Here is an 18,884-nt window from a genome sequence, read left to right on the forward strand (position 1 = left end):
AAGTGTGAATCACAGGCAAGAGGCAACCTCCGGTGATGAAGCCAATGCAGAAGTGTAAAATCCTGCAGTTAATCAAGTGTCACCTTTTAGGCTGGCTCCAGGAACACCAGAAGTCACATATACACCCCAGGCAAAAAAAAAAAGTGTTTTTACAGCTCTCAGCCTGTCGTTAGGTTGACTGAAAGTTAGGTTGAGACAGGATTTCCAACGTGGTGACTGCTGCTGATGAATCCCCTGCAGGAACAGATGGCTGACGTCACTCAGGCTTCATCCATTAATATTTAGAGTCGATGGTACTCAGGCAGCCGAAGACGTTGAGCTTTTTTTCAATCAGAAGTTAGAATCACTGGGCTGGTCGTGCAAACTAAACATGACTTTCAGCATCAATAAAAATGGTTGATGACAAGATTATTTGTCAAGATTATGATGAAACGTGTCGCTCCTCCGCAGGTTTGTTTGACATTTTAATTGATGTGCACAAAAATACATTCATCTGTTCAAATGTTTGTTGTTGTTAAAATATATAATCTATATGCCAAAAAGAAAAGGGATCACAGTGTCATTGTTCAGCCCTAATTGGTATTGTTTGAGGGATATGTTTCTCCGTTCGTACGGTGAAATGTGTTGTTTATCTGAGTCTAACAAAGACATCAGAGAGGAAGTAGCCGAGCCAAATCTCTCATTTGTTCCTGACAAACTGCTCCGACTCAGTTTGGGCTCAGTGGAGAAGAGATTAGGTTTGAGCTCAGGACAACAAAACACAACAAACGGAAGCTTTAACTGCACTCACAGACACTCACAGGTAAGTCATCTGTGACTAGTTAAGAGGAAGACTCAGGATTAAAGAGACGCCTGAGGGAACGAGGACGTGCAATCTAACAGTGAGAACAGCCCCTCTCTGTCCCATCTTTGTATTCTCTGTGAATTATGTTTGTTTTGAAGGCTTCATGCCACAAAGACCCATGTGAGTGGTGTTTGTCTGACCCTGCAGGGAGTCCTGCGGTGGATGCTGATGTGAGGCTTTGACAAAAGTGAAGATCACGCTTTATTGCGGGCGCTTTCTGCTTTCTGCAGGGAGCGAGCTTTTGCTGATTTATCCTCACATCAAAGTTCAGGATCAGCTGGGGGGGGGGCGGATCTGAATGGTTTCCACCACCTGGGAAAACCAAATGAAGCGAAGCCGGCAGAACACAGAACACAGCTTGGTTTGGTTGAAGCCAGCAGCCTTTTTGTTGCCAGTCTTTGTTTGCTGCTCTGATGAGGATCTCTAACGTCTTTGTGTAGCCTGATCCAGCACACTGATATATATGTTTTCAAGTTAAGCTTTTCACAGAGTCTGCAGTCTGACTCACCTCCAACACTGCTCCCATTACTACCTTAATAAGGAGGAAGTAGAGGTTGAATTGATCCATCAGGTCAGTTAACACAGACTGTAAGAGCTTGTTTTCATCGTTGCTCTTTGCTTTCACTTATGGGTCTTAAACCAGTCCAGTATAAATGCTTCTGACATTTCTCTTTATGAACTCTTACATGAGGCAGATGAGCCGAGGATGTCGGATATAAAGAAATATCACAGCTGCAGTTAATCTAAATCACAAGGCAGTTTGTTTCCTCTACTATTGAGCTGAGACTCAACAGATGAACAGGCGCTACTCCAGGGTGTTTTAGAATCAAATTACGGCTTTTACGGTTCTCAGTTATTTAAATATGTTTGATTTAAACACAAATAGATAGTTTATATTTGTGTTCCACCATCTTTACGTTTGCTTCAACAGCAGTTTAACAGCTAATCCAACAACACCGGTTTATATCCATGCTTCACCCGTATCTGCTGTAGCATGTAGCATGCCGATTAGGAAATCAGTGTTTGTTGCATTTCATGCTCAGCAGCATTCACGCTGCTGGATCCCAGAGAGCAACTCCAGCTGCTCGCTGAGGAATTCAATGAATAAAATGAGCGTCTCCCTCTCATTTCCATATCCTGCTGCTGCTGCTGCTTACACTCCGCCTCCTCTAGAGTTTCTCTAAGGAGTTACTTCATTCTCAATTCATTTACCCGCTAAGTGAACAGAGATTATCAGAATCTAGGAAACCACCTACGCAGCATCTCTACGAGGGTTTTGATCAGTCAGGCTCACAGCTGGAATCTGAAGGACTACACACTTTTTAAGACATGCATGTGTGTTTGCATGAATAGGTAGGGATGTACCAATTTGTAATTACAACACTGTTCATTACAGAAAACATTTTTTGCATTGCACATGTATGGAACCTGAATGTCATTTTAGCAGACAACTCCCTGATGTAAAAGTTTGAAATGTTTATTGCAGAACATTGTTTGTGTTTGGTGTCTAAGCTCCGACCTCATCACTTCTCACAGATTTATTTCACATGCGGAAACATGAGGAGTAATGAGGTGGTATCTTAAACCCCCAGTCGGATCCTGCAGGTGGCTGTTGTGGTGGTTGGGGTTGAAAATAAAGAGCGCAGTACTGGAGCAGGACAGAGCTGGAAATGATCGAGCACAAGGAGAAACCAGAAAACCTTCAGCTTGTATAGAGCTGCAATTTGGGTGGATATGTTTTTTTTTTCAAGTGACTGTGGAGAAAAACGCGTGTCAGTGTAAAAGCTAGAGTGGAACAATATATAGTTTTACCATCCAATTGTGATGTGTGTATCGCAGGACTAGTGATGTCAGTGGAGTGACCTGAAGCACGTCGTGCTGGCACGTCATTTTCATGTTGTTTGATGCGAACAAAAAAAGCACAAGTTTTCTTGTTTACAATGTCCAATTTGTAATAAAAGTATCCGATATCAACATCGTTAGTTAGAGAACTGATGACTGTGCATGTCAGTCTGTGTGTCCCCTGGATGTTAAAATGTCCAGGCTACAGGTGATGCTGCTGCCGTCACAGATTCATCGTGCATGACGCCTGAGGCAGACGCTCAATCACAGATTTGAAATGAAAGAATTCAGAATTATTGCAATATCTTCATTTCCGTGATATCTATTAGGATGTGAAAAGGGATAGGGAGTTATGCCAAATAAACATTGTTTTATTTAGATATAACCAATCCATAGTTAACAATCATTTGAACAGCCTTTAGTCTTTTTTCTAACAAAACAAAATCTCCCTTTAGTACAAACCACTGTATGTTCAGTCCGCTGTGACTTTGGCAGCAGCATGGAAAAGTAACCTTGTTGTTCAATTTTGCAAATGTGCATCAACAATTATCATTCAGCCAAAGATAACAAATCACTTATGAAGTAGATAAGAATGTCAATAGTTTTGCAGGTATTGGGCCATGAATAAAAGTATTGTGTAGATTAAATCTGATAGTAATGCTCGGTAAAGAGTCAGAAGATCAACAAAGTTATTACGATCAATCATGAGGAGGGAATGAATGTCGGAACCAAATTTTAAAGCAGTCCCTCAGATATTTAAGGTCATGCTGACAGAAGACGAATGGAACCAGTAGGCTTTACCAAATTTGATGGGAATCTATCCAAATGGGAAATTTGAATCTTAACTAAAGTGGTGGACCAACCAATCAAATCAACGACTGACAGACGGACAGAACTTTCACAAGAAATGTACCCGCTCCCCTAACAAGTCAATGGCCTTGAAGAGAGAGACGGGAACATTTCTTTTTTTTTAAGTAGTCAGTATTCAAATGAACAATGAAAAGATTGTAAAAATGACTTTTTTTTAAAGATCCCATTTCTGCTAAAGGGAAACACCATCCTATTGTTCGAATAGACTCAGCAGCAGTGTCTCTCTTTTGGGGGGGAGGAGAGGACCTGACATTGTTCTTCAGACTTTGACCTGATGTAGCTGATCCCAGCGGAGGCCTGGTCTCTGAGTCCGACACCACAAGTGGATAAAAAGCCCTGATAGTGTATCGATCGGAGGAGAATGGCCTTTTATCACAAACCTGGATGATAAATCACTCAACTATTTCAGTCTTTTCATCTGCTGATTCTTCATTTTCTATTTTCCCTTTTCTTACATTTTTTACGTCTTTATTCCTCCTGCCACCTTCTTCATTTCAAATAGTCTCATTTTTCTTTCTATTTCCATCAGTCTTCTTTCCCTTTCTCCACCTCCTCCCTTCCTTCATCCTGTCCATCTTCTGCTCTTCTGTTCAGCCTCCGCTCTGTTGTAATCATTGGTTTCAATCTGTCGCCAGTCACAATGTTCATTTTTGTTCCTGCAAACTCATTTAGCCCAGCTCTGTCTTCGTGCCAAATGTTAATAGCATACTTCGTGTTTAAACATTTCCTGTCTCCACAGCCAGCTGACAGTTATCAGTGACATCATTGCAATTATGTTGGAATAGACTTTAAAAGAAATATTGTGCCACTGTATTCATTTCCCCAAAGACTGAGATCTGAAGGAGGAGGGACACTTTTAATTTGAACCTTTAAATTGGGTCTGACTGTGTAACAATGGCCAACCAATCTGAATATTACACGTCTACATGTTGTGCTGTTCTCCGTGGCGTTTGAAAGCTCCGTTGTTAACTTCAGTTTTGACTCTACGTACCATTTTCTAATCAGTAGAATTTTTCCTTTGCTGCTTTTTTAGTGACTCCTGTTAAAACAAATACAAAACAAATCCCCTAAATACCACACATTGAACCCTAACTGATACAAAAAAGCCATGTTTCTCTCATTTGTACTGATTTAAATTTAAATTTCCTGGGAACATAAAAAAAAAACATTTTTCATATTGGCTTATAAATCCAGATTTAAAATGTATTATTTACCCTGAAGACAAGTCTTACCTTGGTTTGCTCCCCTCGGCTATACGGAGTGTTTCAGTGTCTTTCAGATCTACCTAGCAACAAGGGTGTTCCTGGGAACCAACTTCAAAGTCGATTAAATACAACCACAATTCAGACATAGTCGACTAGTTGCAGTTAAGAAAACACTCAGAAAACTTTGAATTTTCTTTAAATTGAGCACAATTTATTAACAATAGCTATACAAAGAATCACAGCGTCCCCAGGGAAACAATGTTAAATTGGTTAGCGCAGTGTGGCTAATGTTAGCAGTGCTACATGTAGCACCAACAGCCTTCGGTCCTCCTTGCAGGTCGACATCCATTTTCCTTTGCTGGTTATGCATTACTGGGGTCGAGTGGTTATATACCAGTTTAACCCAACGCAGCCTACATACAACTTTCTCTCCATTTTCTAGATCAAAATACCGCCGAACTGCTCCGCGTAGCGTAATGAAATGCTATCCATTCACTGTGCTGGTTTACATCTGGGTAGTAGAGCATTATGGAAATATGGCAGACTTTTCTCAGTACATGTCATTTTGTAGAGGGAAGGTGAGTTATCCTGATTTCTTAGCTGTGTTCATGTGCCTACATGTACATGACTTGGCCTAGCTCCACTGTTTTCTCAGCCATATATGCTGGTTTTCCTCAGCCTCATTATGTAGACGATTACCTCGTAGTATAGCATCATTTTCACTCGTGTGTTTTGGATATTTTCTGTCTGCCCATAGTTAGTGTGAAATTCAAGGGAAGGCAGAGAAATACCAGATAGTCCATAGTTCCCCCTGGCAACCATCTGTCACTGAACAGGTCAAATATCGTTGTTGATGAGGGCGACAAAACTGATTTTGAAGCTCAGAGAACATAACTGTAGGTATATTTAGAACTATCCATCTAACTTTGTTGCATAGAGATTGGTTTAAAATGTGTGAACAATCCCTTCAACGAGTGAATTTAAAAAAGATAGTCGTGGCGCTGTTGGATCTCAAAACCAATGTGACTAACATAATTACATGTGTCTTGAATTTGAGAAAAATAAGATGAACTCATCCTACAAATAAGATTCTGACTTCCTCGTTTATATCGTCTATATCTGTCCTGCTGCACCTGCAGAGCTTCCAGCCTGCTGCCGCCATCAGAGCAACAGCGAGACCATTAAGTCCATGTCGGACTCTGTCAGACTGACACGTTATCAGGCTGCTGAAATTACTCTCCAGAGTTCGTATTCTCATGCAAATGACCAGCAATCATTCTGGTTCTGGAGGTTATAACAGTCTGAAACATGACTTTCCAGCTGCCTGCCTCTCTGTCCTACTTCCTGCGGATAAATGGAAAATCAAAACATTATTGGTAGTGAAACAGTCATTTATTATAAATCAATGAATCTGCTCCTTACAGTGAAATGACCAGAAGCAGTCATTCTAACTGTACTTGGCTAAACCTCGTATCCCCCCAATGAATCTACACAGAGACTACGTTCACAGAAACATCTGCTCTGCTCATGAATATCTCTTTCTGGCCTCTGAGTCTATTTTTTACACTTCATGATGACCTCTTTACTCTCTCTGCTAAATTTAAACTCCTAGGGAAACTGACCCAGAGTCTGGCCTGGTTTTAGGTCATTCAACAAGTCACTTTTTATTCCATCTTTTCCAAGGAACCAAACCGGGAGTTTGTTTTCACATTTCGATAAGGCCCTAACTTAACAGGTGTTTCTGCTTGAATTGCATTATCATACCTTTTATTATTCCCACCTTTCTTTAACTTCTTTTAGAACTGCAAACATCGGCTAAGAAAATCGTCTTTTTACAGAAGTAGTCCAAGCTGATTGGAGTTCAGTGTCTTGCACTAAAACACTCCAGCATTCAGACAATAGGGCTGCACAGTTAATTATAATTTCCTCATCATCACGATTTGCAATAAACACATTGCAAAAGTCTGAATTTATAAGGACTAGTTTTTTTTTTTAAACAAGCAATGCTTTCTCACTCATGCATTCATGTTCACTATTGGATGGAAACCTGGCATTATGTTCATGCTTTCACACCAGTCACGTGATTCATATAAGGAGTCGGTCAAAATGTATTCTGGTGTTATGAAGCCCAACGAAGACAGTTGCCTCAATGGAAATGCTAACTTTGAGTCAGTCTAATAATGGGCAAAGAGGTGGTGCTGAGGTGGAGGTGGAGCCTTTCACCTTCTGACAAAAAGCTAAAACGCATCAGTCAGCGTAACCCAACCCTAAAAGTGCCTAACCATCTCGATTGGACTACTGCAATTCACTCCTCATAGTATCACCCATAAATCACTCTCCCGCCTCCAACTGGTCCAGAACGGAGCAGCTAGGCTTCTTACTGGTTTTAACAGACAACATCACATCACTCCTGCCCTCGCTTCACTCCACTGGCTACCTGTCACTTTAAGAATTGATTTTAAGATTTTACTGATCACTTTTATTGCTTGTCTTGGCCTTTCCCCGAGTTACATTTTGCTAAATTTTAACCCCCTACAAATAATCCCCCCCCCCCCCCTTACAGTTTTTGCCAATAAAGAAATGCTGTAAAGTAGACTTTTTGAAATGGGATCTAAGGAGGGGGTCCTTGGTTTTTAGAGACTCAAGAGGAACTGCAGCTTTTTACACTTCCACATTAGCTTAATTTAAACCCCAGATCTTGCAGCTTGATTTGTGCAATATTTTCAGGTTTTAGTAGCTCACTTGTAAAAAAAAATCCAGAGTAGAAGGAGGCGTAGGTGAACCTGGTGGTTGGTGCGGGTGCCCCATGTGTTGAGGCTATAGGTCCTCCAGGTGGTCTCAGGTTCAAGTTTGACCTGTGGCTCCTTTCCAGCATGTCATTCCCCCTCTCTCTCTCTCTTCCTGGTTTCTGACTCTTTCCACTGTCCTGTCTCTAAATGAAGAAATTAAAAGCCAATAAATAAACCTTTGAAAATAAAAAAAGATATATGAGACAAGAGACGAGAACTATTTATGTCAAATGTTGAATCCTGATAACTGACTTGGTGCAGAAAATCAAGAGCGAGCTTTTCTACACTTCTACAGTTAAATACAACTAATCACAGCAGAGTGTAATAACAAACCTTTAAAGTTTACCTTCTGAACTGGTTTGACATTCCCATGTAGACTGTGTCAGTGTGTCATCGTCTGTAAGGCTCCTGTGATGACTCCAGCCTTTGTGTGACCATGAGAGCAGACGCATCAACCTCCTGACCTCCGTTTTTATTCTTCCCTTTCCTCAAACGCTGCTCTACTCAAAAGCTGGTGCCTTGAGAAACATAACGGGAAGAGAATCCAGGGAGCTCTCTTTGATTTAAAGTGACAGCTGTGACAGAAAGTGTTCACACCATCACCCATCAGTTCACCTCAATTATATTAGTTTCAGTTTTACTGTCAGGGTGGACACAGAGGATCCGTCTGATCTCTTCCTCTTTTCCCTCTGCAGTGTAACGCTCGTGAGTAAAGGTCAGAGCGTCTGCTCTTTTCTGTTCTTCTGTCAGCGGACACGTCTGTTAGTCGAGTGCTTATTAGCTCTGGCCTTTAGCTCTTCAAAGATCAGACTCCAGCAGCCACCAGACCGACACTGATTCGTTTTCACTGCTGAGCTTTTTCTCCTCGACCTGCCAGCACACATTGTTCACAGACATGTTTTAACTGAAGGCTTTCACAGGTCAGACTTTTACCCTTTATGACTCTAAGGATGCTCAGAATGATAACTAATAATTTACAATTATACAATTCTATAAGCAGACGCTTTTGTCCAAAGCGACGTACATCAGAGTAAGTACAAGCAACGATCTAGAGAAGAGGACACAACGTCAGTGAGTGCTCATGAACAGCTTTGAGTCCGATTGGACACTCAGGTGCTGACAGGAAGTGCACAGAGGCAAAGCACAAAGAATTATGTTATATAAAGTACTATTAGGTCACCACTGTTATGAGCAGCTCATTAAGACCAAAACAGGAAAGAGAGGTCAACACAGTAAACTTGCTTTTAGGTTATATATTTTATTCACAAACAGACCTAACCATGGCTGAAGATCGTGCATGTTGGCTGTCCAGAGAGAGAGAGAGAGAGAAAGCTGAGTAAGCCTGGCTTTATATGCACCTATAGGTAGGTAGGCGGGGTCTCCAAACCATAGCCGACCACCAGAGGAAGCCAAAACTCTGAAACACAACCAGAACAACAGAATCAGGACAAACCTTCATTTAAAACGCACCTCTTCAACTCAGCTGTTTTGTTTGTGTATTCTGATGTAAAGCGTCCTTGGGTCCCTTGAAAGGCGTCGTAATGTTGATTTATTCTTTGTAGAGCTTTCAAACACTCGCTGTGTGTGTGTGTGTGTGTGTGTGTGTGTGTGTGTGTGTGTGTGTGTGTGTGTGTGTGTGTGTGTGTGTGTGTGTGTGTGTGTGTGTGTGTGTGTGTGTTTGCTCAGTGGGACACCAGTCGGCAGCTTCCTCTTACAGATCCCGTCCATCTGCTCTTTGAGCTCCGAGTCGTTGTTTTGGCCGGACAAAGAATTTTTTCCTCGATTTACACACAAACAAACGAACACACACCTGAGCACAGGTCTGTCTGTTCAGACTGCGCGGTATACAAGCTCAAGTCCATTTACCAGATCCCAGTTCACAGAGAGATAAAGTTTTGTTTCTGCTGGGCTGTGGTGCTACATAAAAGAGGGAGGTTAAATGTAGTGCATTTAAAAAACAGCTGAGTTGGCAGATGTAGTTTAATGTTGCCACTGTTGATCAGGTGTGTGATTTGAAATGTCTTAAGTATGACTGTGCTTACGTCTTCTCCTCCCAACAATCACTTCCATACTCTGATATCTCTCTGCAGGAGCTGGAGGCTGGTCTCCCCTCACCTCAGACCGGTATCAGTGGTTGGAGGTCGACCTGGGCGAGCGGACCAAGATCACCGCTGTCGCTACGCAGGGTCGCTACGGCAGCTCCGATTGGCTGACGTCCTACCTGCTGATGTTCAGCGACACGGGACACAACTGGAAACAGTACAGACAGGAGGACAGCATAGGGGTGAGTAAACTGTTCCCTTCACAACAGCGGGCGTTTATTTTATTTCCATCGTTTCTATTAAGAATCTTCATTTTAAAGTCTCCGTATTTGATCTTCGGTCTCGTAGTCGCTCCTCAGGGATCAATAACAAACATCAACATTTTGTTTCTTGTAATTCTCATGAAGTGATGTATCGTCGAGCGGCTCCATCCTTTTTCCTGAGCAGATAAACTCAGACTTCATGACTTTATCTCTTCATCTATTATGGATGAACCGACGCCGAAGTTTTGCTGACTCTGCAGGTGTGTGCGGCTGCTGATCACGAACAGAGAGGCAGTCGAGTGAGCACCATTTAGTTTTATTTGTGTCTCTCAGTCTGTATCATCTCTGTCTCTATCTGTGACCGTCTTTGTAAAGAGAACGTATGTGTACTAAGACACAAAGATTTTTTATTTTTTATTTTATTTAACCATGAAGAAGTCTCATTGAGATTAAAAATATATTTTACAAGAGCGTCCTGACCAAGACAGGCAGCAGCACACTTACAGGGTTTCAGACATAAAACACTTCACAACAATGGACATAAATAAAGGAATCACAAAATGGACCATTCATCAGAATCTGTCATAAGTCATCAGCGACAAGGCGATCAAAAAGGGCAATACGAGTTAGTTAAAGCATCTACAGTCAGATGTTTCTGCCTCCAGATCATTAAGACGACCTTTAAAAACATTCAAGGAAACCAGCTCCCGAAGATTTAAAGTATCTTGCAACCGATTCCAAGAAGAGGGAGCAGCATAATCGAACGCCCTTTTACCCAATTCAGTACGAGCTTTAGGGATGGTTAGAAGGTATAAATCCTGTAAGCCAAGAAGGTAACTTCCAGTGCTTTTTGTAGTATGCAGCTCCTAATAGCTAAGATACACTATAGTGAAATAATTCTCCTACAGCTTGTAAGTAATGGTCTGAAACGTGAACTGTAAGGCTGAGAGATGCTATTTTTATTCATTAAAACACACAGCAGAAGATATACAGTAGAGCAGAACAGAATATATTTATTAAAACATTTTAGAAATACAAAATTAAATCAAATATCTCAGTGGGTCGACATGGGGGTGCAAGCGGGTAACACAGAGTTTCCTTATAGTCTCTGTGCCTGGCTGAGTTTTCTCCAGGTAACAGGTCCATACATGCAGGTTAGGTTCATCTTGGAACCAATCAGCAATCTTCATCTATCTTCATCTGATACATGATATATGCCTTTGTGAATGCCAGTTCCTCAGTAATTCCAGTGTACTCCTCAGTTTTTTTCTGTGGTTTTCTTGGCAGGGACAGATGAAGTACACATGGAGAACCAATTTTCCAATGCACTGCACCAAAGCTTTTATAGCTGATGCTAATTACCAACGCCTGTCCCTGAACAATATGAAAATAGCTTAGCAAAGACCTTGACAACATTTAGGGAAAGAAATTACCAAGAACATTGGCTTGTAAATGCAGAGAACAAGGTGGATTCAGAGAGCAGAGAGGCTTATATGCCCACTAACACATCTTTTAAATCCAAGCCACGCCTCGTCTACTGCACTACATTTACCCCTAAAAACAAAAACATCAAAGATATCATTTTAAAACACTGGCACGTTCTTCAAAATGATCCACAATTACCAAGTGTTTTTAACGACCCACCTATGGTGACCTTTAAAAGAGGCAGAAATATAAGGGGCAAAATAGTCCGGGCATATGAACCCTCTGAAAACCGTAATGATAAACTTCTGTTAAGTCCCCTCCACGGTAATCCACAGTGTGATACCTGCATTAACTGCCAATATACCAAAAACCTCAAATATTTTACTCACCCTATCAATGGAAAAACTATTAATATTAAGGATTTTATTACATGCAAATAAAAAAAATGTGGTGTATATGAGTCAATGTCCTTGTGATAAGATATATGTAGGTGAAACTTCCCGCTCTCTTAAAGAACGGATCACCGAACACAGGAGTGTTTACAGAAGCAACTTAAAAGAGACAATCACAAATGTAAAGACAGAAACAGCAAAATTCAGACTTATAGTTAAAATAGTACCAACTTTAAAGAGCCACTGACGATGTAGGTAAAAACAAACAGTTAAGTTAAGCTCTGATCCAATCATCTGTCCGCTGAAGGCAGGATTTTAAATTACATTTAAAGATGTGAGACCGCACTGCAAAGTCAACTTACTCGTGATGGTCAGAATTCCAGGAGCAATCAAGTCCAGGAAATCTGACAATCAATATACGTTTACTTTAAAAATCACTGCACTAATGCCTTCAGTATACTGATGGTGTTTCTACAATTAGAGGTAAAGGTAGAGCTTTTTCCACCATCGATCATGAGCAACTGGCACAACATAACCATCGAGTTTCACGAGCTCAGCTGCTCTCTGGACGAGGCTTCACTTCTGTGTTCCTGCTAGACGCAGCACCCCCCTTCAGCGCTGTTCCTCGGGCCCACAAGTGCCGTCTCGGGCTTGTTGTTTGTCCCACAGTGGTGATGCTACATGATTCTGTGTTCAGCCACAGGAATACTGAACAGTTTTGGTTTGCCGTTTGAAGACATCAAACACGGTGACAAATTCTTTCAGCGCAGAGAGGCGATTCAAAATGCTGGAGTGTCTCTGCTGCACGCTCCTGGTGAGTGTTAAAGGAAAGCAAATAGTGTTACAAATATAGAGAGCGTGATATTTCTCTGCTTTTTGTGCTGACATTTAAAGGCTTTCTGTGATTTTTCACACTTAAATGTAGCAGAAATCAAGAATATCCTCTGAAAATAACTCTGTTAGTCATGACTGTCTACAATGGGTGTAACACCCGAGTCCCACTGTCTGTGATGTTTTCAGAGTTTTCAGAGTCCTATCTTCACTTTGTTTACATCGCTAGGACGGCCGGCTGACTCCTCCCCTCGTGTATAAAAGTTGTTTAATTGAGGGACTAGAGAAAAGAAGAATAACATACTGTACTCACTGCTTAACTGTGTTTCTAGATCACGCTCATTTCAGGTAAATTTACATGCAGTGTGAAGATACGAGCGTAATAAAGATCACTAGCATTAGCATGCTAACACAACAATGCAGCGCGAGTTGTTTTGGTTTCATGCTGGTGCTCAAGGGCGACATCTGCTGGATCAAAAAAAAATCGCATATAAAGCTTTTAACGAGAGTAAAAATATACATTTCACAGCGATGCAGAGAGGAGCTTTTTTTTTTTTATTAGAAGTCGAGCCGAGGCATATCCCGGTGTGGAGGGAATCCAGCTAATCTGAGCGCTGAGAACGGCTCCTCACAGCTTCAAAAACATGTTGATCTGACACTCTACATTAACTGAACACAATCCCAGTCACATTTCAAAGTGTGTCTCGACTCCTGTTACGAGTCAGTCCAGCTTTTATAGCCTGTCAAGAGGAGAAATTTGATGGCACATCTGAAGGATCGGCGTCTTCTTCTGGGCTTCTGATTGTAGCTTAAAGGCCTGAAGACCACAGAGGAAATATGCTGTTTTTGTCTTTCTCTCCCCCTTTCTCTCTCTCTGTGGCCTTTGGGTTCTGGAAAATATAGCAATCCATCTTTTCTTTATTGTCTCTCTCCTCTTTATCGCTTTGTTTCCTCTTGCCTGGAGGGCTGAGGATGAGGACATGAGCGGTGCCCTTTTTTTTTTTTTTTTTTTTTACTGTTCTTCTCAAGTTTTCCTCTTTCCTTTCATTTCCTCTTCTCATTTTCTGCTTATCGCCCTCTTACTCCCACCGTGTGATTTTCTTTCCCTTTCATTTTGTCCTCCTGTCGTTTCTCTTTTATACTCTTTCCTTCATCCTCGCCCTGCTTTTCTTCATCGTTTTCTCTCTTGTCCTTGACTTCCATATTTAATCTCTCTCTCACTACGTCTCTTTCACTGCCTGCGTCAAAGTTCCTCTTAAAGAATATTTTCTTAAAGAAGTGAATTTAATTCTGTACTTTACTCATCGTCATTGGTACAATGAAGGCTGAGCTGTGTGGCTCAAAGATTTGAGGAGATAATACACATACAATCTTTTCTTATTGGTTTTCAATAGTAATCTATCACACGGCAGGTTTTAGGACACATTAACATGAATGTGAAGGAGTAGTAAAGTGTCATGGTGAACGACTAACACAGATGTCTGCTCTAATCTACATCATGGATGGACAACAAAAAGAAGGACATACATGTAGACAATCAGACAGATTTGATAAACAAGATGTCGAATTTCGAATTATGTCGACAATGTTTACACTAAAATATCTAAATGAATTAAAAATTGACTAAACCTGTGTTGTGTCTTTTTTGTTGTTGAGTACTTACATTACCTTAAATATTTCCAACAGTTATCAAAGGAAATCCTTCATTTTATATTTGTAAGCCGCCATGACAGGACCAACATGTTTATCGTTGCCGTGGAAACATCGGATCTTAAGTCAAATACTGCCACTTTTTTATGTATCACATTTGCATGTGTGCAACCTGAAGGTATCTGAAATGCCATGAATTCTTTGCAGACTAGAAAAGGACTGTTTCCACTTCGATGCATCTTTTCAAAAATGTTTCAAGAGCAAAAAGTAAAATCTACTCAGCATACAGCAAACATAGTAAGTTTCTTACAATAACATCAACGCGAGTATTTCCACAAGGTCGTCACCACACCACTTTTGCCAAGTTTCTTTTAGTCAGATCTAAGGTGCATGCTCATCTCACGGAGGAGATCTAACTCCACTCCTTCATGATGAAAAAGAGTGAATTTGTTAATCGTGTGTAAGCTCTCATTCAGCAGTGGGAGCAGCCAGTTAACCTGCATGTCAACTTGAAGGCAGAGATGTAATGAGGATAGATTGCCAGATGGAAGAGAGGGAAAGAGATGAAGAGAGCGATTCATCAGATGTTTGGCTCCGAGTCAGGAAAAAAAAGAGGATAATTTTTCTGTTTTTCTGCAGAAAGAGGAGTTTAAAATAAAGCAGGTAAATTAACACTAATCTGTATAGAGACAACGTTTCTGAAGCCTTCGGTTAGAGCTGATCTCATTCTCCATGTGTTCAACAGAAACAGACCTAAAAGTACCCAGCGTGCTCTGCAAAAAGTGATTTATGAAGTACATTTCTCTGGTATTAGTGTATTAGTGCTGCATTTTCTGTCAATATAAGCTGTTTCTTTAAATCAATAAATTAATAAATTATTATTTTTATAGCACCAATTGTGTTATCTCTAGAGGATTACAAAAGAGCTTATGGGATAAGATGCAGGAAGGATTTCTGGACGTCTGGCGGTGGTTGAGGGACGACATGGATGGATGGTGGAGGCCGGGCGTCAGGACGGTGGTTGAAGGCCGACACAGTCCGATGGTGGAGGCTGGGCGTCAGGGACGTCGGGTGGTAGTAGTGCAAGATCACTTTGCTAAAGGTCTGGGGAGCTCCATCTCGCTTTCACATGGGCTTAATGAAAACATCCATCCATCCTTTATCTCAACCGTGTTTCCCGTTCGGGTTCAAGTTCAGGCTGGAGCAGATCTCAGCTGTCATTGGGTTAGAGGCGGGGTTCAGCGTTGATACGTTTTAAATGTATTATATTTAAGTCTTCATTGTGTTTTTGTGTCTTCAGTCTTTTCCAGGTAACAGTAATGCTGACAGTGTGGTTCAGTACAAACTGCAGCAGCCCGTGATCGCTCGCTTCCTCCGCCTCATTCCTCTGGACTGGAACCCCAGCGGGAGGATCGGACTCCGTCTGGAGGCCTCCGGATGTCCTTACAGTGAGTCTTTCATCGTCGTCATTGGTCTGACTGGTCGCTCCAGAGGTGTCATCAAACTGAAATACTACTGTACACTGTTTTTATCTTAATGAGGTCATTAAGATAAAACCCAGCTTATTGTCTGGGTTTGTTTACCGTCCTCCTGGGAAATAGAGCGAGCATGGGGGATTTAAAAATGCGAATCACTGCAACTGACTGACTGGAGAATCTCACCAATCAATAAAACGCGGGATTAATTTGTTTCAAAAGAACAGAAACACACGTTCAAATATCACACCAGGTTAGTTGTTAGAGTTTAAAGATACAAAGAAAGAACCGGCGCTCCTTTTTCTGGAGCTATTTTCATGTTTCACAGTTGATTTTCACTCTCACGCCTGTTTCTCAAACAGTACAAACAACAAGTTTCACACAAACATATGTTAAAACCAGCTTCCTTTGTCTTTAATCTCTGAGATCACATAACATATTAACACACTGCCAGCTTCTTTCACCCACGATTCAACATCTTATAGTCTCCCCCCAAAGTAACACTGCAGTTTATTTTTTACTTTTTTTCAACGATGGCTTCATCCACCCTGGCGAAAAAATAAAAAATTCAATAATTGAATATCAAGTATCCTATCGACTAAATATCACCAGATACATTAAAAAAAAAAAAATCAAATGTGACCCCATCACTGCTCTTTTCCTCCTTCAGTATACGGGTTGTTTGTATCTCATAAGCATGCAGGGCGAGCATGACATCATAAACATTATACACATTTGTTATGGCTTCAAACAAAAAACTTTCAGGTAAGCCACTGCTGGGCGGGTTTAACACGCTATCGAAAGAAAACAAAAGGCTGCCGCCGATCCAAAGTCAACTTATAGGCTACATTTATTATTGGAAAACTTTTCAGCGAAAACTAAACTTGACGAAATAAAATAAACAAATCAGATCTCTATGGCGTCTATCAGCAGTCGAAAAACTGATCCACTCTCACTAACCCCAGGTGTCCTAAATCAATTGAAATAACTCCAAAATAGCTCCAAAGAGGGAGAAATAACGCACAATGTACAAAAGCTAAAACCAAAATAATCTAATACAAATATTTCTAATTCATTAATGTTTGGCTCTTATCTATTTTTAAACCATAAATAATTCATATTGCCATTTGTCCCCAACAACAACATTACATATTCACCCTTCATCTCTTATGTGAAAACGTTTTAAGAAACAGAATCAGGTTTTTTTTTTACTAAGTCATGTTTATATTAGGAGTTTGTTTCGGGGTGAGACAGACAGAGGAGTAAAGAACACAAACATTTGAATTAGACTTTTCAGAATACTTCATATAAATAACAAATTATATACAATTAAAATAAAACATCTAAAATATCTGTTTCAGCGTAAACAATCTCAGCAGTTGTGAATTAATGAGCAGAGAGTGTAAAGCAGGTGTTTGTTGTATTTTGTACTCTCAGCATGAATCCCCCGCTGTGTCTCTGCCCTGGTTTCTAAAATGCGACATATTCATGAATACCACAAACAACTGAACATATCTACATACATGTTCAAACACACGTATCCAACAGTAAACATCAGTGTGCAAACAGGATTACCATACATACATACTGCGTGTCTGATGTTCTATCTAAAGCTATTAGTGTTTGAATAAATATAAATGACTTCAGCAGACACACTGGGTGCTGTGTAAATATTATAAAACTTTCTTTAAATGTTTTCTTTTTATAAAACATGAGTTAGTTAGTCAGGAGAGTAAAATGCTGTTTTTTCACTCAAGATATTTTTGGGGCAGGATAGGACAGCTGAAGAGAGACAGGAAATGTTTGTAGGAGAGAGAGAGAGAGAGGGGGACGGCATGTAGGAAAGGGCCGAGGTTGGATTCAAACCCACGGCCACTGCGATGATGACTATAGCCTCCGTACATGGGGCGAGACATCTGGCGCCCCCACTCACTACCCTTTAAAAGTGAAAAGGTTTTGAAATGTTTCTTCTGTCAGGAACCAACATCTCAAGTAATTGCAGTAATTTAAATATTTGTGTCTTGAATTATTAGTAACTGGGTGGGAAGCCTTATTGTTCTTAAAGCAGAAGTTTTGCAAATTAAAAAGTAAGATCTTTTCCCCCTTTAGCTTCTTTAATATTTACGTACTAACAAAAAGTGAACACAACAGCGGATCTAAAAGCACAACTCCACAGAGACAAAGAGAGAGAGGAGCGGGAGAAACCAAATGTTTTGTCCAAAGCTTGATTCCACTGAAGTTTTTCCAAAAAACGTTTAAGTTGCAGAACTGAGCACAAAGTAAAGGCACAGCCACTGAATGTAACTTCTCCATATGACAGGCTGTAAGGGCATGCTGATGCACTCGCAATGAGCTGCACAGATAATGAGACGGCAACAAGCACCAATCTGTTCTCGGCCCACTTAAAGAGTCCGCTTGTTCTCAGATCAAACACAATAATCAGGGACTTAATTGGTGCATTGAGTTTGTGTACTCTGTGTAGATCCTTACATGCAGACGATGACTCTGGAGTTATCTCTCCGCTCTGTAATCAGCAGGAAATATATACTGTACAATCCAATAAGAGCATTACTGCAAACCCAGGGGTTGTGTGAGACCTGGCATTAGAGAGTCAAAGACCGGGCCAAGTTCATTAAAAAAAAACACTCAGCAAGAGAAAGTAGTGCTGAGAAGGAAATAGATGCTGAACTCAGCTGATGGCCTTTGTTTTAAACAACTCAGATTTAGTCGTTCCCTGCAAACACACAACACACTGTTTCCCTCACCTCACCTGAACCCAGCTTCACCCAATTTCAAAGAAAGCCAGTAAGACTCAGGTGATGTTTATCAGTGGAAAGTGGTGTAGTGAATGCAGATTAAGATGATCCCTGTGCTGCTGCAACACCATACTGTTTCATGACCTGGATGTAGCGTCGGGTGAGAAAAGTGAAGCCAATTTCATGTTCTCCAAAAACTAAATTTCTCCTCCTTGCCAGCAGGGGGCGACTCCACTCGTTGCATGTAGATAGCATAGCATATGTTGTATAGAAGTAAACCACAAAATGATCCTTATTTTCATATTATAAACAACCACAGTTAAAATGTTCCTAACAAGTTAATTATATCAATCACTGTGTTCAAGGCTTCTTTAGCACAGTATGTTGTTGGTTTAATAATTTACGGTCCCATTAAAGTGAAATACCTGATAGAGAAGAGTATCATTTTGGGTTGTATGTGATTTTTCTGAAAGCAGGTTTTGTTTAAAGTCTTCTCTTGC

The 18,884-nt window shown here is 40.7% G+C and overlaps 1 protein-coding gene across 2 annotated transcripts in view; it reads left to right on the forward strand.

Annotated features, from left to right (window-relative positions):
• Positions 1 to 18,884, forward strand: part of LOC132979539 (contactin-associated protein-like 4) — a 340,781-nt gene that overhangs the window by 33,173 nt on the left and 288,724 nt on the right. For both annotated transcript variants that reach the window (XR_009674058.1, XM_061045430.1), the window contains exons 3-4: positions 9,641 to 9,834; positions 15,454 to 15,601. Coding sequence is in view for 1 of the 2 variants with exons in the window: in XM_061045430.1 (XP_060901413.1) it covers positions 9,641 to 9,834; positions 15,454 to 15,601 (342 nt within the window). In the remaining variant the exon portion in view is untranslated. The remainder of the gene's footprint in view (positions 1 to 9,640; positions 9,835 to 15,453; positions 15,602 to 18,884) is intronic.

The sequence above is a fragment of the Labrus mixtus genome, chromosome 8, assembly GCF_963584025.1.
Source record: "Labrus mixtus chromosome 8, fLabMix1.1, whole genome shotgun sequence".
In the NCBI taxonomy this organism is placed as follows: Eukaryota; Metazoa; Chordata; class Actinopteri; order Labriformes; family Labridae; genus Labrus; species Labrus mixtus.